Raw genomic sequence first — 15,063 nt, 5'->3', positions numbered from 1 at the left:
GTTCTCTGAGAATTATCCATGATGGAGCATTGTCCCAGGCCCTCTCGGCTTGAACGCTGCCTCACACGTTGTAATGCAGGGGCATGTATTGTGCATCTCTGTTTTAGATCAAAGGGCAGCCACTGAGCTCCTCTCGGTGCCTGAGAGGGGGCTTCTTCTCTCTGCCGTAAATCGGTAAGCACCTTTTACAATATAGAGACCCCATCTTTCTGGCTGCTTATATGTGAGTGTGACGAGAGGTAGAGCAGTGCAAGAGTCCAAAAGGCAGTTGTTAGAGCGTGTCACGCAGGGGCAGCCTAGCCGTAGCAGGTTGGGACTCCTTCTTAGTCCTTCTGCAAGTACGTGCAAATGTATCTCTGATTATGCTACTGAATTCTGAACAACAGACCTTTCTTTATCCTGGTTTGCGGAGTCCCCGGAGTAGAGACTAATTGTGCCATAGCGTTTAGCAGTTTTGTAGTCTAGAAAAAAAAAATGCTTGTTGGGGACTAGCACGAAACCACTAAACTCATTTCATCACCTGCCTGACAGGGGCTCTGAGCACAGGTTCTGGAGGTGAAAAGGTACTGTTCTGTTCCTGCTTCCAGCAGCATCTCCCGTTCAGCGGCGGTGGGGATGGACTCCAGCTCCTTCAGCGCCCCGGCTGGTTCCACTAGAGATTTTAAAGATCATTACGATGACAATGTTTCTGTGTCATTCTGCCCTTGAAAAAGCACTGCCATTTAACTCACACTTCCGTTTGTTGCAGAGAAAGCAGCAGCTGCCAACGTAGATGAAGTGCAGAAGTCAGACGTGTCGTCGACCGGGCAGGGCGTCATCGACAAGGATGCGCTGGGGCCTATGATGCTTGAGGTAGCCCACCCTCGTTCTGGTTCTCTGCCCTACCCTCTTGTCGGTCTTCATATTATTACGTTTAATTTTCAGGTGAATATAATTTCAGGACAGTCTACACTTAATTTTCACTCGTCGGGCTGGAAGTACCGCTGACCTCTGGAGCTTACTAGTATGTATTCATCTAGCTCCCGATTTCAGCCTACGTACATTTCCCAGTAATAAGAGAGAATTACGTGAACTAGATTACAATATAAATTGACAGAGTGAGCATTCATTTTGGAAAACCATGTTCACAAGTCCTGTTAAATTCTGCAATATAATTTTCATCTGAGATGTTCCCCCAATTTTTAGATTTTATATATGCCATATACAGATGTCCGTATAGGCAGGTTACAATTCAAAGACCAAATGCAGGTTTGTGCTTTTTATTTATGCTGCTTCAAACTAGTTTATTTCATAAAGATGAAAACTGAAATAATAGGCAGAGCTGTTAGGATGAGCATCACAAATGTAGTGGTTGGTCTTAACTCCCTGTTCTTTATTAACTTTCGGAAGTTTTATGACCAGACTACCGTCTAGAATTTGTAAAGTCTAGCTTTCCTGTTTGATTAACAAGTGCTTTGCTGTACCTATTCCAAAATTAAAATTCAAGATGTAGGCTATGGGAAGATGAGGGAAAAAATGTCGGTGAATATATAACAAGAAGCAGAGGAGCCCTGAGACATAAATTATGTCAGATCTCAGGATAATTTACTCTGCCGATGATATGATGAGATTGAAAAGTACCACGTGGCCGGAAGCTGGGCGGCATCGCCATGTAGAATCATTTAACCTGTGGCAATAGCTGCACCTAGATGAGAAAGTAGGATTTTTAAAGCAAAGATCACCAATAATTGCCCTTTTTCTTCAGTTGGTGCATGTGATGATTTTTATTTTTAGAAAATCTCATTCTGTGAAAATGTATCATATACTTGGAAGGTGGTGGGGGGGGGGAACACAGGAAAAATTAAAAATCATCTGACCCAGTCTTTGTATTTAGAAATGACAAAATTCTTGGAGCTGGACCTGCTAGCCAAAAAACTTTAAATGACCCCGTGTTGTCCCTTGCTTATTTCTCTTGAGTCACTAGCTTGATAGTATCCAAGTACGATTTTCAGGGAAAAAGCAAAACACACTTAACCTGATTTTCCAGAGTCAACAGGAAAACCAGAGTGCTGCTTCCTGCTTGGTTCTTAGAAGCAGATAAGAAAACTCTAACAAGGTGGACTATTTAGAATTAGATGAAAGTAGGTAGGTTTCTGTGAAAAAACTTTTAATTATAAACAAAACTGATTTGAAAATTATGGTGATCTAAATTATTAGATTATTAGGAAATTCCCAGGTATCTGCATTGATTCCCTATATGGGGGAAGATTACAGTAGGGTGGGAACTCCTGAAAAGATTTTTGAGACTTCTAAAAGGAAATGTTGGGAGTAACCACAAGACTATGAATTCAGGCCCTCTTTAGAGCAAGTTCATTGATTATGGAAATCAGACTGCTGGGTATCAGTGGGCCTTCTCTCATAAAATCAGACCAACATTTTTACTGTTGAAAAATAGCCTTCTGAGAATTCAGTGTATTCAGACTTGAGCAAATACTTGTGTGGCAGGGCTTCAGTGCCGCGTATGTTAGAGAGCTAATGCTCGAATCTAGTGACTTAAGGTTTGAAGTCTTTATCCCTGTTTACATGGAACAGTTTAAACAGGGAAAACTTGTTCTCGTTGAGCTGTTCCTAGGCATAGATGCACACTCATGCTTACATCATAGCATAGTGGTTGCTAGGCAACAAAACCAAATGTCAGCTTTTTTCATCAGAGCATATCATAGTGTGCTTTAAAAAAACACGGTCTCATAAGATGAAACACTTTCATCTTTCAGTCATACTGTGCTACAAATCAGTCTTTTTATCATGGTAGAAAGCAGTGGGAAGCTCTTTGCATGTTCAAAAGGGAGCTATAGGTAATATAATTATGAAAATCCCTGTGAATGTGTATCTGAAGCAGTTAGTTTAAAAGGACACGTGGCATGTAACTAATCAACTGACTGACTTCCTTTCCCCCTTCACAGACCTACACCCGCATGCACTTACTTACACGAGGTTTTCAAGGGTTGATGCCAACCTGTTATGGAAGGCCATTTATATACAGTCTTGCTTTGCCCTGCATATTGTTTATACCATTGGTAAAACCTGACAGAATATTTAAGAAAAACTTAAAATTGAATGGTGTTATTTTTTTTTTTTTTAAGAGCTTTTCACTGGTGCCTTATGGTCATTTCTAATTTGAGAGAGCACTTAGTTTTGTGATGAAAATAGAATTAAAGATGGAATATATTCAAAGAAAGCTCACAAAATAGCCTGTTAAATAATAACTTAAGGAAAAAGCAAACTAGGATAAAAGTAAACACTTTATGCCCCATCCATACACATTGTTATACCAATATGTACATGGAACATTCATGTTAAAAATAGTAGTAAATACATAGCATGGGGAAACTGTGACACAAACTGGGTAGACCAGGTGGCCCTGTTTCGAGGTATGCCTGATCAATATCAGGCTTCTTCTAGTCTTGATCACTCACCTCATCTATAAAACAGGACTCTGACAAGCACAGATCAAAAAGGGAAAGGAGGAGTCACTAAGAGAAACTCCCTGAACTCTCAACTTTTATATCACCGAGGTGAACATGATAGGAAAAGACTGGGGTAAATACTGAAGTAGAACACTCTGCTGCAGAGTAATCGCAAGCATGAGCTTTTGAGTGCACCTGGGTTCAAATTCCAGCTCTGCTGCGGACTGAGTTGCAAAAGCTTTTGCAAATCACTTCACCTCTTAGAGCCTCAATTTCTTCCTCCTCTGTTAATTGGAGAAGGTAAAACATTCCTTCCAGAGTTGTAAATATTCAGATGACACAATGTGTTTAGGCACAGTAAACATGCTCGGTAGTTATTCTCATTATCTTTATTTCCTGAAATGATCCTGGAGTCTTTCTGTCCTTCCCTGATCTAGACTGGAATGACAACAAGGAGGAGTGAGGCCAAGCCACATTGCAGGAAAATGCTAATGTTATCTAGGTGGTTAAGGACCTGCAGCTCCATGACCTGGAGAACAAGTAATAGAGAAGGGCACAATTAGTTAACTTTCCAGTTCTCACTGTCAAAAACTAAAACCTCAAGTCCCCTTCCAGTCTTCAGACTCTACTGGTCATGTCTCAGCATGCAGTCCCCATTGCCATTATCAGAGAGACACTTCCTTCCCAGACCCTTTTCCCAAACAACAAAGGATTGACGTTTGAGAACATCTGCAGTTCTTTTCATTTAAACCCTGGCAGCTTTAAAGGTGGCAAAGTTTGGGGGGTTTTTTAATCCTTAAACTGAAGGAAAATTATCAATGACCCTTTCCTCCCATTGTATTACATGAGAAACTATAGGACATAATTACTTTGTACTGGGTTGGTAACATAAACGTTGTTCTTGGCCAGGTAGAGTCCATCAATATAATTTGGAAAATACAGATAAATACCTGCACTTATGTGGCAGTAATTATCTCCTGATAAAATAACAGTTAGTATTTGTCATTTAGTTTGCGACAAGAAACCCTGATCTAGGCTCTCTCCCACTTACTAAGATGGAGTCATTTCATCACGAGAAAATGTGCTAGTTTTTCCCCAAAACTAGGAGAGGGGTTGAGAGAGACAGAAATCTCTTTTCTCTCCACATGTGAATTACACCTTTCCCTTAAAGGGATCATCCCTTCTTAACAACTGCATATGATTTTCTGTTGTGTCCTTTCTAACACAATTTGTGCCTTTTCCCTTAGGCCCTTGATGGGTTCTTCTTTGTAGTGAACCTGGAAGGCAACGTTGTATTTGTTTCAGAGAATGTGACACAGTACCTAAGGTATAACCAAGAAGAGCTGATGAACAAAAGTGTATATAGCATCCTGCATGTTGGGGACCACACTGAATTTGTCAAAAACCTGCTGCCAAAGTCTATAGGTAAATGATTATCTGCTGGGGTCTCCCTCCTCCCCCATGCACACATTGTCTTGGTTGGAGGGGGTCACATAGAACTGGGTGTTACGGCAACTGGGGATAAGAGTAACTGGGTAGTTTTTTAGAGAGGCTTACATTAAATATTTAAGCTTGAAAGTCATGGAGAAGAGGACATCTGCAGATAGGGATCTTAAATGAATGATTGTTTTGATCCTGTATTTAAAGTACATGAAAATTATTTAGATGGAAAGGACTCCTATGGCCACTGTTTTCGTGGGGTTTGTTTCGGTGTTTTTTAAGAGGTTGCCACACTGCCTCCCTTCCAGTGCCAGCCGCCTCCAATTTGTGCTTTTCGGCCATGGCTCTAAGAAGTAGAAGGTCGTGAGAAGTTTGAGGTTTGACTTCAGAAAAACAAAATTTTGCGTGCTACTCACGAAGAGAGTATGTATGTGGGTGCCTACAGCCTGCTGAAGATCCGACATTAAGGAACGAGGGGCATATAGAGGGTCGGATGCTACCAGCCCGGCAGCCCTGAATGGGCTCTTTGGTTTCCCAGACGCTTCGGTGGCTCTTCCCCCGTACCCACTCTCGCTGTCCCGCCCATGTTGCTGACTTCCTCTCATTCTGAAGATGCTGTCCAAAAGTGTCCGGGAGTATCGAGGGCCGCATTTTAAAGTGGGTGGCTCACAGCGTGGGCCCACCTTACCTGCTGCTCCAGAGTATGAACGTTCCCACTTCCTAAGGGGTTCTTTTTTTAATATTCTCACTTAGACTGATGATGCTAAGAACATCTTCACAGATAAAAGGAAGTGCATATTTTAGTACAGAATAAGGTCAAGTCCTGAGTTAGCAAGTATTTCTGTTCTTTTTTTTTTTTTTTCCAAATGGTTTATATTAGCCAGTCTTACTGTTACCACAGTAAATAGAAGGCTCTTTTTAAATTCCAGATGGCTAGCTTTTCCTTGGCATGATAACCCTTTGTTCAAAGTGACTGCAACAGTAACACAAAACATATGCATATTCATGTGAGATTCTTTTATTATATTCTCTAGTAAATGAACAAGAAAATGGGATTTCTTATTTCAAGTAACTAATATTTCAGATCTCTTCAGTAATTTGATGACTTCCTCAAAGGACCTATACTTATTAATTCACTATTATTAATTCACTTGTCTAAAGAGCTCTTTTCTTGACTTTATACTGTACTTTTTTTATGTTTTAAAATTACTTATTAACCTGAGTTAATAAGAACTCTTTTTTCTTTCTTCTTTCATTTCTCTGTGTAGTATCCATTATGTAAATAAGCTTTTAAGAATACTGATGGTGGAAGAAACCTCCCAAATGTCTGCACAGACATATAAAGCTAGCTATGGTTCCTTCTGTAATTCTAAAACCGTTTCTTGCAGTTAACTTGGTATTTCCTTTGTTCTTTCCAGGGTGTGTTTTCTTTTTTATTCCTTTGCAGCCCAGTGGCTATGCACTTAGCCTTGCATTCACCAGAACACCTAGATGTCCTTTTAAGTATTTTCCCACTAGTGAGCTTTGAGAGTATGTTTGCTTATCTTATCACTGGCCCTTTTTTTCGATCCTCTCTTTCATTGTCCTACTGGTCATAATATTTTTTAGATAAAACATAAAGAACAGTAAAGAAAAGAATACCAAAATGATGATTAGGATTGGTACTGATTCCAGCTCTTCTAGTAGCTGAAGATCTTTCTCATAGGTTTTTTCATCTGTGGAATGAGAAGGTGGATCTGGTGATCCATGAGAACAACCTTACAGTCTCCAAATCAGTCATTCTTTTATTTCCCTTGATTTCTCGAATTTCCCCAAAGAAGTGTCTTTCCTCTGTGTCATTCTCTCTTTCTTGAATTAATACATACATTTCTAAGTATTGACACTAAAGGAGAAGACCTGTGAAGTAACCTTTCACTTGATAAGAAATAAATGACATTAGCAGTGCCTCTGCAGGGATTTTTCAGTCGAACTGAGGAAATGTACCTGAAATAGAGTAATTCAGCAACAGCCAAGTTACAGAATACACACCAAAGTTTCTGTAAAATTCTACAAAAGAAGGATCTGGGAGAGAAGACAGAGTGGGGATCTCGGCCTCAGAGCAGGGTACATCGGGGTGGGAGAAATAGTGGCCACTGGACACTTGAGATAAGGTGGCAGGAGCACCAGTGTCCATGTGGGACCAGGGGTGGAGGATGGTGGGGGAGGCTTGTGCTGGCCAGTGTGGGAGATCTGGTTAGATGGATAAGGTGGGGCTGGTCAGTGAGATTCGATCTATCAGTTCGAATGGCCTTCATATCCCTGACTACATCAAGTCAAAATCCTTTTAAAGAACTTAATGCATGCTGTAAGTTGGTGCCAGTTCCAGATTTTTGAGCAGGGGTAACATATCTCAAGGGGATAAAATATCTAAAGTACCTAAAGTACAAGTAGGTTGAACTAAATTTCCAAGAAACCAGAGTAAGGAAAACCCAAAAATGAAGAACAGTGTTCTAATAATAATTAAACAAGGCCTGAACCTGAAGGGAAGGAGTCAGGGTGAAGAGTAAGAGGCGTAGAAGTTATTTTGAAAATCCCAAGCATTTTCCCAAATTGTTAAAACATTAGCATCGTTTTGATAATTTGGCAGCAGTGAGTCTGATGTTAGTTTCTTTATAATTATCGGGTTGCTTTTGCCTCCCTCAGTGAATGGGGGATCCTGGTCTGGCGAACCTCCTCGGCGGAACAGCCATACCTTCAATTGTCGGATGCTGGTAAAACCTTTACCTGATTCAGAAGAGGAAGGTCACGATAACCAGGACACACATCAGAAATATGAAACTATGCAGTGCTTTGCTGTCTCTCAACCAAAGTCCATCAAAGAAGAAGGAGAAGGTAGGGCCAAATCTGTAGGATATCTTACATATCCGTGTATTTATTCCTGTGCTACTTTTTTCATACTTAATTATCTAAAATGAGTGGCCACACGAAGAAAAATTTAGAAGTAGTTTCTTCATTCATTTTAACCTACTTAATTTTTGTGATAAATTCCATTTTTTTTAAAAGATTTTATTTATTTATTTGTCAGAGAGCACAAGCAGAGGAAGCCGCAGAGGGAGAGGGAGAAGCAGACTCTCAGCCAAGCAGGGAGGCCCGATGTAGGGCTGGATCCCAGGATTCTGGGATCATGACCTGAGCTGAAGGCAGACACCCAGCTTACTTGAGCCACCCAGGCATCCCATAAATTCAGTTTTTAAGTCTTTAAAACAGCACTCTCCAACAGAATGTTCTGCAGTGATGGCAGTATTCTATATCGTTCATGTCCAATGCCGCCCCACTAGCTGCATGTGGCTATTGAGCGCTTGAAATTTCAGTAATGCAATTGGGGGGGCTGAATTTTCTATTTTATTAAGTTTACATTTACACAGCCACTAGTGGCTGCCCTACTAGAGAAGCTCTGTTAGTGGTTAAGCTTCCCAGGGATCCGAGGCTCCTCTGAATGTCTACTGCAAGCGACGAGCCACAGACCTAGAAAGATGCACAAGTACAAACAATATTTTTCATATACTTTCCAGGGGTTAATGGATTCCGTATAGTTTATCCAGGGATGCAGGTCCATAATATGGTGTAATAGAATGCTACTGAAGAGAGGATGGAGATGGGAGTGAGTGATGGCGAGGATCTCCGGCCCTTCCCCTTAAAGGACGCTGCTGTAGCGTCCACCCCCCCCCACCACCACCACCCTCCGTGCCCTCCCAAGTAAGCCCTTCCGTGCCGCTGAGTGACCTCTCTCCTATGAGGCAGTGCTGAAGAATGCATTCTGCGTACAGGGTAGAAGAGAAAGCGCAGAGGAGCACTGGTGGGTGGGAACCTCATGGGCTTTATCATCAGACATGCCAGCTCCTGAGTCAGCCACTTACCAACTCTGGCTTCGGGCAAGTTTTTTGACCTCACTGAGCATCAGTTTACTCTCTTCTTTTTTTTTTTTTTTAAAGATGTTATTTATTTATTTGACAGAGAGGGACAATGAGAGAGGGACTACAAGCAGGGGGAGTGGGGGAGGGAGAAGCAGGCTTCCCGCCGAGCAGGGAGCCCGATGCGGGGCTCAATCCCAGGACCCTGGGATCACGACCTGAGCCGAAGGCAGACACTTAACAACTGAGCCACCCAGGTGCCCCCACTCTCTTCTCTGATCAAGTGAAGTCAACAATCCCAGTATCAGAATGTAGTCAGGATTAAACGAATACGCCAGAACCATGATCGGCATTAAATAATCCAGAGTGTCCCCAACTTACGATGGTTTGACTTACTTTTTTTTGACGTTAGGATTGTCGAAAGCCGTACACAGTCAGTAGAAACCGTACTTCAAATTTTTTAATTTGCATCTTTGCCACGGCTAGCGATACACCTACAACCCTCTCTCAGGATGCTGGGCAGCGACAGCAACCCACAGCTCCCAGTGAGCCGGGCGTTCACAAAGGTGAACAGTCGGTACACTTACATCCGTTCTGTTGTTCACTCTCAGGATAGTATCTAGTAAATTACATGAGATGGTCAGCACTTTATTAAAACACAGGCTATGTGTGAGATGATGTTGCCCAACTGTAGACTAGTGTGTTTGAGCACATTTAAGGTAGGCTTGGCTAACTCATGATGTTTGGTAGGTTAGGTGTATTAAATGCATTTCCACCTTTCAATATTTTCATCTTAAAATAGGTTTATCAAGGGGGGCGCCTGGGTGGCTCAACTGGTTGAGCGTCTGACTCTTGATTTCAGCTTAGGTCATGATCTCAGGGTCCTGGGATCGAGCCCCAGGTTGGGCTCCACACTCAGTGAGGGGTCTGCTTGTCTCCTCCCTCTGCCTGTCTCCCTGCTTCTCTCTCTCTCTCTCTCAAATAAATCTTTAAAAAAAAAAAATAGGTTTATCAGAACATAACCCCATTGTAAGTTGAGGAAGATCTGTAGTTCATTTTTTTTGAAAAAAAAAAATGGAAGTAATTTGTAATTTAAATTTTATTGAAAAGTAATGGAACTCTCATAGATGACATAATTTTTCAAAATTAAGTTTTTATGTAAGTATGCAATGTTGAGGGATTTTTTTTTTTCTTTTTATGCAATAGACTAAGTGCTGCTAGTTACCCATCTAGGATACCGTTCTAAAGTGGTATAAAAAAGATATAGCTGATCTAATTTGTGGTTTTGTGCTGTATATTTAAACATTTTTGTACATTTAAAGTCTGGTTTTAAGATGTTAACATAGTATGGCATGAGAGCAGGGTTTCTGAGCCATAGTGTGCTCAGGTTCGAATCCTGGCTTCACCAGCTTTGTACGTTGTTGGGCAACTTACTGAAACTCTGCGCTGTGGTTTCCTCCTGTGTTAAATGGGGAGAACACCAGAGCCTGCCTCGTAGAGCTGTCACAAGGACTAAGTGAATTGGTAGCCTCTATAGCAGCTAAAAAGATGTCTACCTCATAGTAAGTGCTCAAAAATTTAGCTTTTTATTATGTTGAGAATGAGGATTACATTTGTATTTGAGATACCCACTATTACTGGATATATTTAAAGAAATTCTTGCCCAGGCTTAAAGATGAACAATCATAAGTCAATCAAACATAAGATATGAAGACTTTTTTTTTAACCTTTTTTCCAGCATTTTTGAAATTGAAAGAGCTACCCAATGTGCTCTGCATGTTACAAAGATAAATAAAACATTTCCCTGTTCTCTAGAGGTGAACAAGGGTGAATAAACCAATTGAAGTGGGTAAGGAGTAAAGGCTCAGCATTGGCTCTGTAAGAAACTAGCCAGGGCTGAGATTCTAACCAGGCATGTGGCTTTCTGGCACATACGACACTTTCCAGGACTTGTTCTCCGAATTCGCCTCCAGACTCAGTTTATAGTCTTTGTTGTAAAGTGCATATTGCCATTCTAGGGCTAGTTACATGGTTGGGTAGAAGGTATATCTAGTGTTCCTGTAGCGTAATGAACCAAAAACTCAAGAAGCAAACCTTTGGCAGAGCAGAGTATCGGATTTTAGTTTTCATCATTTGTGTACTTGACGTTGAACTTGGCTGGTTGTCACTATCAGCCATTGAATAAGAAGGGATTACGTGCTCCCCCGCCAGCCCGTGGGTGGACTTCTGCAGCGTGTGTCCTGTGGCTTCAGCCATTTCCCCGGCCTCCCCCAGCCTCCCCCAGCCCGTCCTACACAGCACACCCTAGCCTGTCCCCCAGAGGCTTCCCACTCAGGCGGGGAGAGAGTCAAGTCAGTGAGCAGCAGAGGTGCATAGTGTTTTGCCATTCCCTCCTGCATTGATTTACAAGGTTGTGTTGTCATAAATACATTGGGAGTTTGTGTGAATCACTGAAAAAGCCTCATACAGTAACCATAAATGTATGTGATTGAAGATTTGCAGTCCTGCTTGATTTGTGTGGCAAGAAGAGTTCCTATGAAGGAAAGACCAGTTCTTCCCTCGTCAGAAAGTTTTACTACTCGCCAAGATCTCCAAGGTACCTTTTCTTTCCAAAGAATATCTACATATTTGTAAGGCAGGGAGTCTGTTTAGAAGACTGCGAAGAAGCGGGGGACAGTGACGGGCGCTGGGACGGAAGCATCCAGGGGCCGCAGGAAGGAGAGGGAGGGACACTTATTTTCACTGTCTGCCCTTTTGGTTCGTGTACTTGTGCTGCCTAGTCTAAATAAATAAATTTTTATCTTTTAAAATGTTAATCACTTCCATACATAATAGATGAGTATGTAGGTGTAATGCTTGCTGTTATTTAATAGGCAAGATCACTTCACTGGATACTAGCACCATGCGGGCAGCCATGAAACCAGGCTGGGAGGACCTGGTGAGAAGGTGCATTCAGAAGTTCCATGCACAGCACGAGGGGGAAGCCGTGTCCTATGCTAAGAGGCATCATCATGAAGGTAAGCATCTCTCCGTGGTACTTCTCTTGAAGTTGACGTCACTTTATGCTATATTACTGCTTCCTGTGGGAGCTTTCTCTGAAACAGTGATCCTGAAGTTCACCTCAGGAAACTTGGATCTGTTGACTTTTTGTGTTCATACGTACTTGCGTCGTCTGGCCCAGAAAATGTCGCCATCTAAAGGAAAATTTAATAGAAACCTGTGGGGCAGAAGAATGAGATAAACAGGAGATGATTTCATAAAAACAGAAGAAAGGGAAGGGAAAGAGGTCATTTTCTCTGATCCTAAGGCTTCTGTATGTATAAGACTACATAATAAGGTGCCATTTAATATCAAAAGAAATCTCTGAATCATAAGGAAAATCTGGAAATAAGAATGAAATGAAATTTCCAAGAGCAGCTGAACTCCCAGTAGAGGTAACAATGGGGTCCCAAGCCCTCCTTCCAGATGATGACCCCTAAAGACTGTTTCTCGAAGGCCCGAAGAAATGAAGTGACTTGTCTGAGGTCACAGGACAGCTAGACTGACAGTTAATTAACAAGACAGCTAGAACCAAACCCAGAACTTCGAAGTCCTAGGTCAGTAATAATAACAGCCCTTACAGGGCGCCTGGGTGGCTGAGTCGGTTAAGCGACTGCCTTCGGCTCAGGTCATGATCCTGGAGTCCCGGGATCGAGTCCCGCATCGGACTCCCTGCTCGGCAGGGAGTCTGCTTCTCCCTCTGACCCTCCTCCCTCTCGTGCTCTCTGTCTCTCATTTTCTCTCACAAATAAATAAATAAAATATTAAAAAAAAATAAAATAAAATAACAGCCCTTACAGAGCACCTGGTCTTTGTCCAGCATCTTCCTTCTCTACAGTATCTTGTTGATCCTCAGCGCACCTGTGAGGTAGGTGTTAGGACTCGAGCTATAGATGAGGAGGCAGAAGCAGGTGAAATGACTGGCTTGTCAGCACTGGAGTTTAATCGGAGGCACATCCTGGCCGTCCCTCTGCTGTGCTTTGCACAGAATCACATTTCCTCAAGTGCGTTCTGGTTTTTTGTTATATTGGTGAGAACGAAGAAAAACTGCCTTTCCTTAGCACTTATTAAGAACTAAGTGGGGGAGGCGCCTGGGTGGCTCAGTCGGTTGAGCGACTGCCTTCGGCTCAGGTCAGGATCCCGGAGTCCCAGGATCGAGTCCCGCATCGGGCTCCCTGCTCGGCAGGGAGTCTGCTTCTCCCTCTGACCCTTACCCCTCTCATTTTCTCTCTCTCTCAAAAATAAATAAAATTAAAAAAAAAAAAAAAGAACTAAGTGGGGGAGAGAGACACTTCTTCTCCTGGTCTTTTGGTCCTCCTCTCATACAGGACACTGTATGTCCTGGCAGGGTGCACCTGGTTAGGAGGCCTGGATTCTCCAGGGAGGGGCTGTGATGCCTGTGGGCCAGCAGTGTGCGCCCTGTGACTCGGTTTGGCAAATTGTCTGCATTTTGGCAGAAAAAAGTCCTAACTCCTCATTGAAAACAGAGGTTTAGCCTGTCATCTTCCATTTAATGTGCATCTATGACCTTAGCATTTTACCAGTAGTGTTTGTATGCATAAACTCTGTGCTTTAAGATTGCTTATGAAAAAGTACAAATCATAGTAGATGACCTCCCTCCCCATGCCCTTCTTTTTTTCTCATCTTATTCCTCGTTTTCATCTTATTTATCCTTCTTAGAAGTAAGTACATAATCCAGCAATTTGTTCCTTTCAGCATTTTTCTCTAAGTTGGAAAGAATAAGAGGAAGTTAAGAGTCTATATTTGGCAGAAATCAGTATTTAACCTACTATTTCACTAGATCTGGTTTAAAATTTAAAAAATAGTAACAATGGGGGTGCCTGGGGGACTCAGTTGGTTAAGCCTCCAACTCTTGATTTTGGCTCAGGTCATGATCCTCAGGGTCATGATATTGAGCCTGGAGCCCGGCTCCGTGCTGTGCCGGACGTGGAGCCTGCTTAAGATTCTCTGTCCCTCTCCCTCTGCCCCTCCCCACCTCTCTCCCTCTCTCTCAAATAAATCTTCCAAGAAAAAGCAATAGTAACAACAGGGGCACCTGGGTGTCTCAGTCGATTGAGCATCGGACTCAGGTCATGATCTCAGGGTCGTGGGATCAAGCCACACTCAGTGAGGAGTCTCTTCTGCCTCTCCCTGCCTTTCCCCCCCGCTTGTGCCCTCTCTCTTGCTCAAATAAATAAAAATTCTTTTTAAAAACAATAAAATGAAAAATAGTAAGAATAAGAAATGTGAATAAGAAATCACCGTGAGCAAACATGTTCAGTGTCCTTGAACCCTGAGTAGCAGTGCCCTACACTCAATTCTGAGGCTTCCTGATTCCTTACAAAAGGGTTTATAGAAATGTATCAGGCACTGTGGTAGGCTTAAACAGACCAGGCCCACTGAAGGGAAACTACAAAATGTCTGAAATACCCTGCATCCAAATGTGTGAAGTAGGTAAGATCAAAGATAATCAATCACATTGAGTAAAAAATCTAAAAGTTTGTGTTTAAATGGAAGAGCTTCCTAAATGAATTCAGGTGCATGCTTAAACATATCTAATTAAATGGAAATAGAAAATCTTAACTGATCACAGATGAAATTCCAAAATTGTAAGCTATTCAAATTGGGAATCCCATTATAAATACTGTATTCATTCTGCTTTATAGGAACGTACTCATTGTGCAAAGCAAGATACAGAGACGTACAGTAATTCATTTCCAGGACTGCCACTCCTGAGTAACTTCATATAACAGTTGATGGCAGAAATACCTAAATACTGCATGTAACTGAAACTGCAGAGGGGGTTTCATAAGGGAAATTGCTCGAAGTGAACTTTTTTAAAGAAAAACCAGAATCCATGTTGTTTGTCAGTGATTCCCTCCCTCCCTCCCTCACTCACTTGTGGCAATTTTGTGGAATCATGAATGTGCTCGATCTGGCTATTCGTGGGGCTAGCTATTCAATCCACAACATATATATAGAGGATTATGTGATAAAAACATGGTAGTCTTCTTAAAGTGGTTTAAGAGGGTAACCAAATTATATGGCTACTTTTTTTCTGAATCAAAATGTTCTTTTTAAAAAGAGTGTTCTTGGGCGCCTGGGTGGCTCAGTTGGTTAAGCGACTGCCTTCGGCTCAGGTCATGATCCTGGAGTCCCGGGATCGAGTCCCGCATCGGGCTCCCTGCTCGGCGGGGAGTCTGCTTCTCCCTCTGACCCTCCCCCCTCTCATGTGCTCTCTCACATTC

At 42.2% G+C, this 15,063-nt stretch overlaps 1 protein-coding gene across 1 annotated transcript in view; it reads left to right on the top strand.

The window, feature by feature from the left end:
* NCOA2 (nuclear receptor coactivator 2) overlaps nt 1-15,063 on the top strand; it is a 222,767-nt gene that overhangs the window by 157,077 nt on the left and 50,627 nt on the right. Inside the window, exons 5-9 of the mRNA XM_021688631.2 lie at nt 749-852; nt 4,694-4,871; nt 7,569-7,757; nt 11,271-11,372; nt 11,650-11,793. Coding sequence (XP_021544306.1) covers nt 749-852; nt 4,694-4,871; nt 7,569-7,757; nt 11,271-11,372; nt 11,650-11,793 — 717 coding nt within the window. The remainder of the gene's footprint in view (nt 1-748; nt 853-4,693; nt 4,872-7,568; nt 7,758-11,270; nt 11,373-11,649; nt 11,794-15,063) is intronic.

Source organism: Neomonachus schauinslandi, chromosome 4, assembly GCF_002201575.2.
Source record: "Neomonachus schauinslandi chromosome 4, ASM220157v2, whole genome shotgun sequence".
Taxonomy (NCBI): Eukaryota; Metazoa; Chordata; class Mammalia; order Carnivora; family Phocidae; genus Neomonachus; species Neomonachus schauinslandi.
This window is presented reverse-complemented; position numbering and strand designations above follow the sequence as displayed.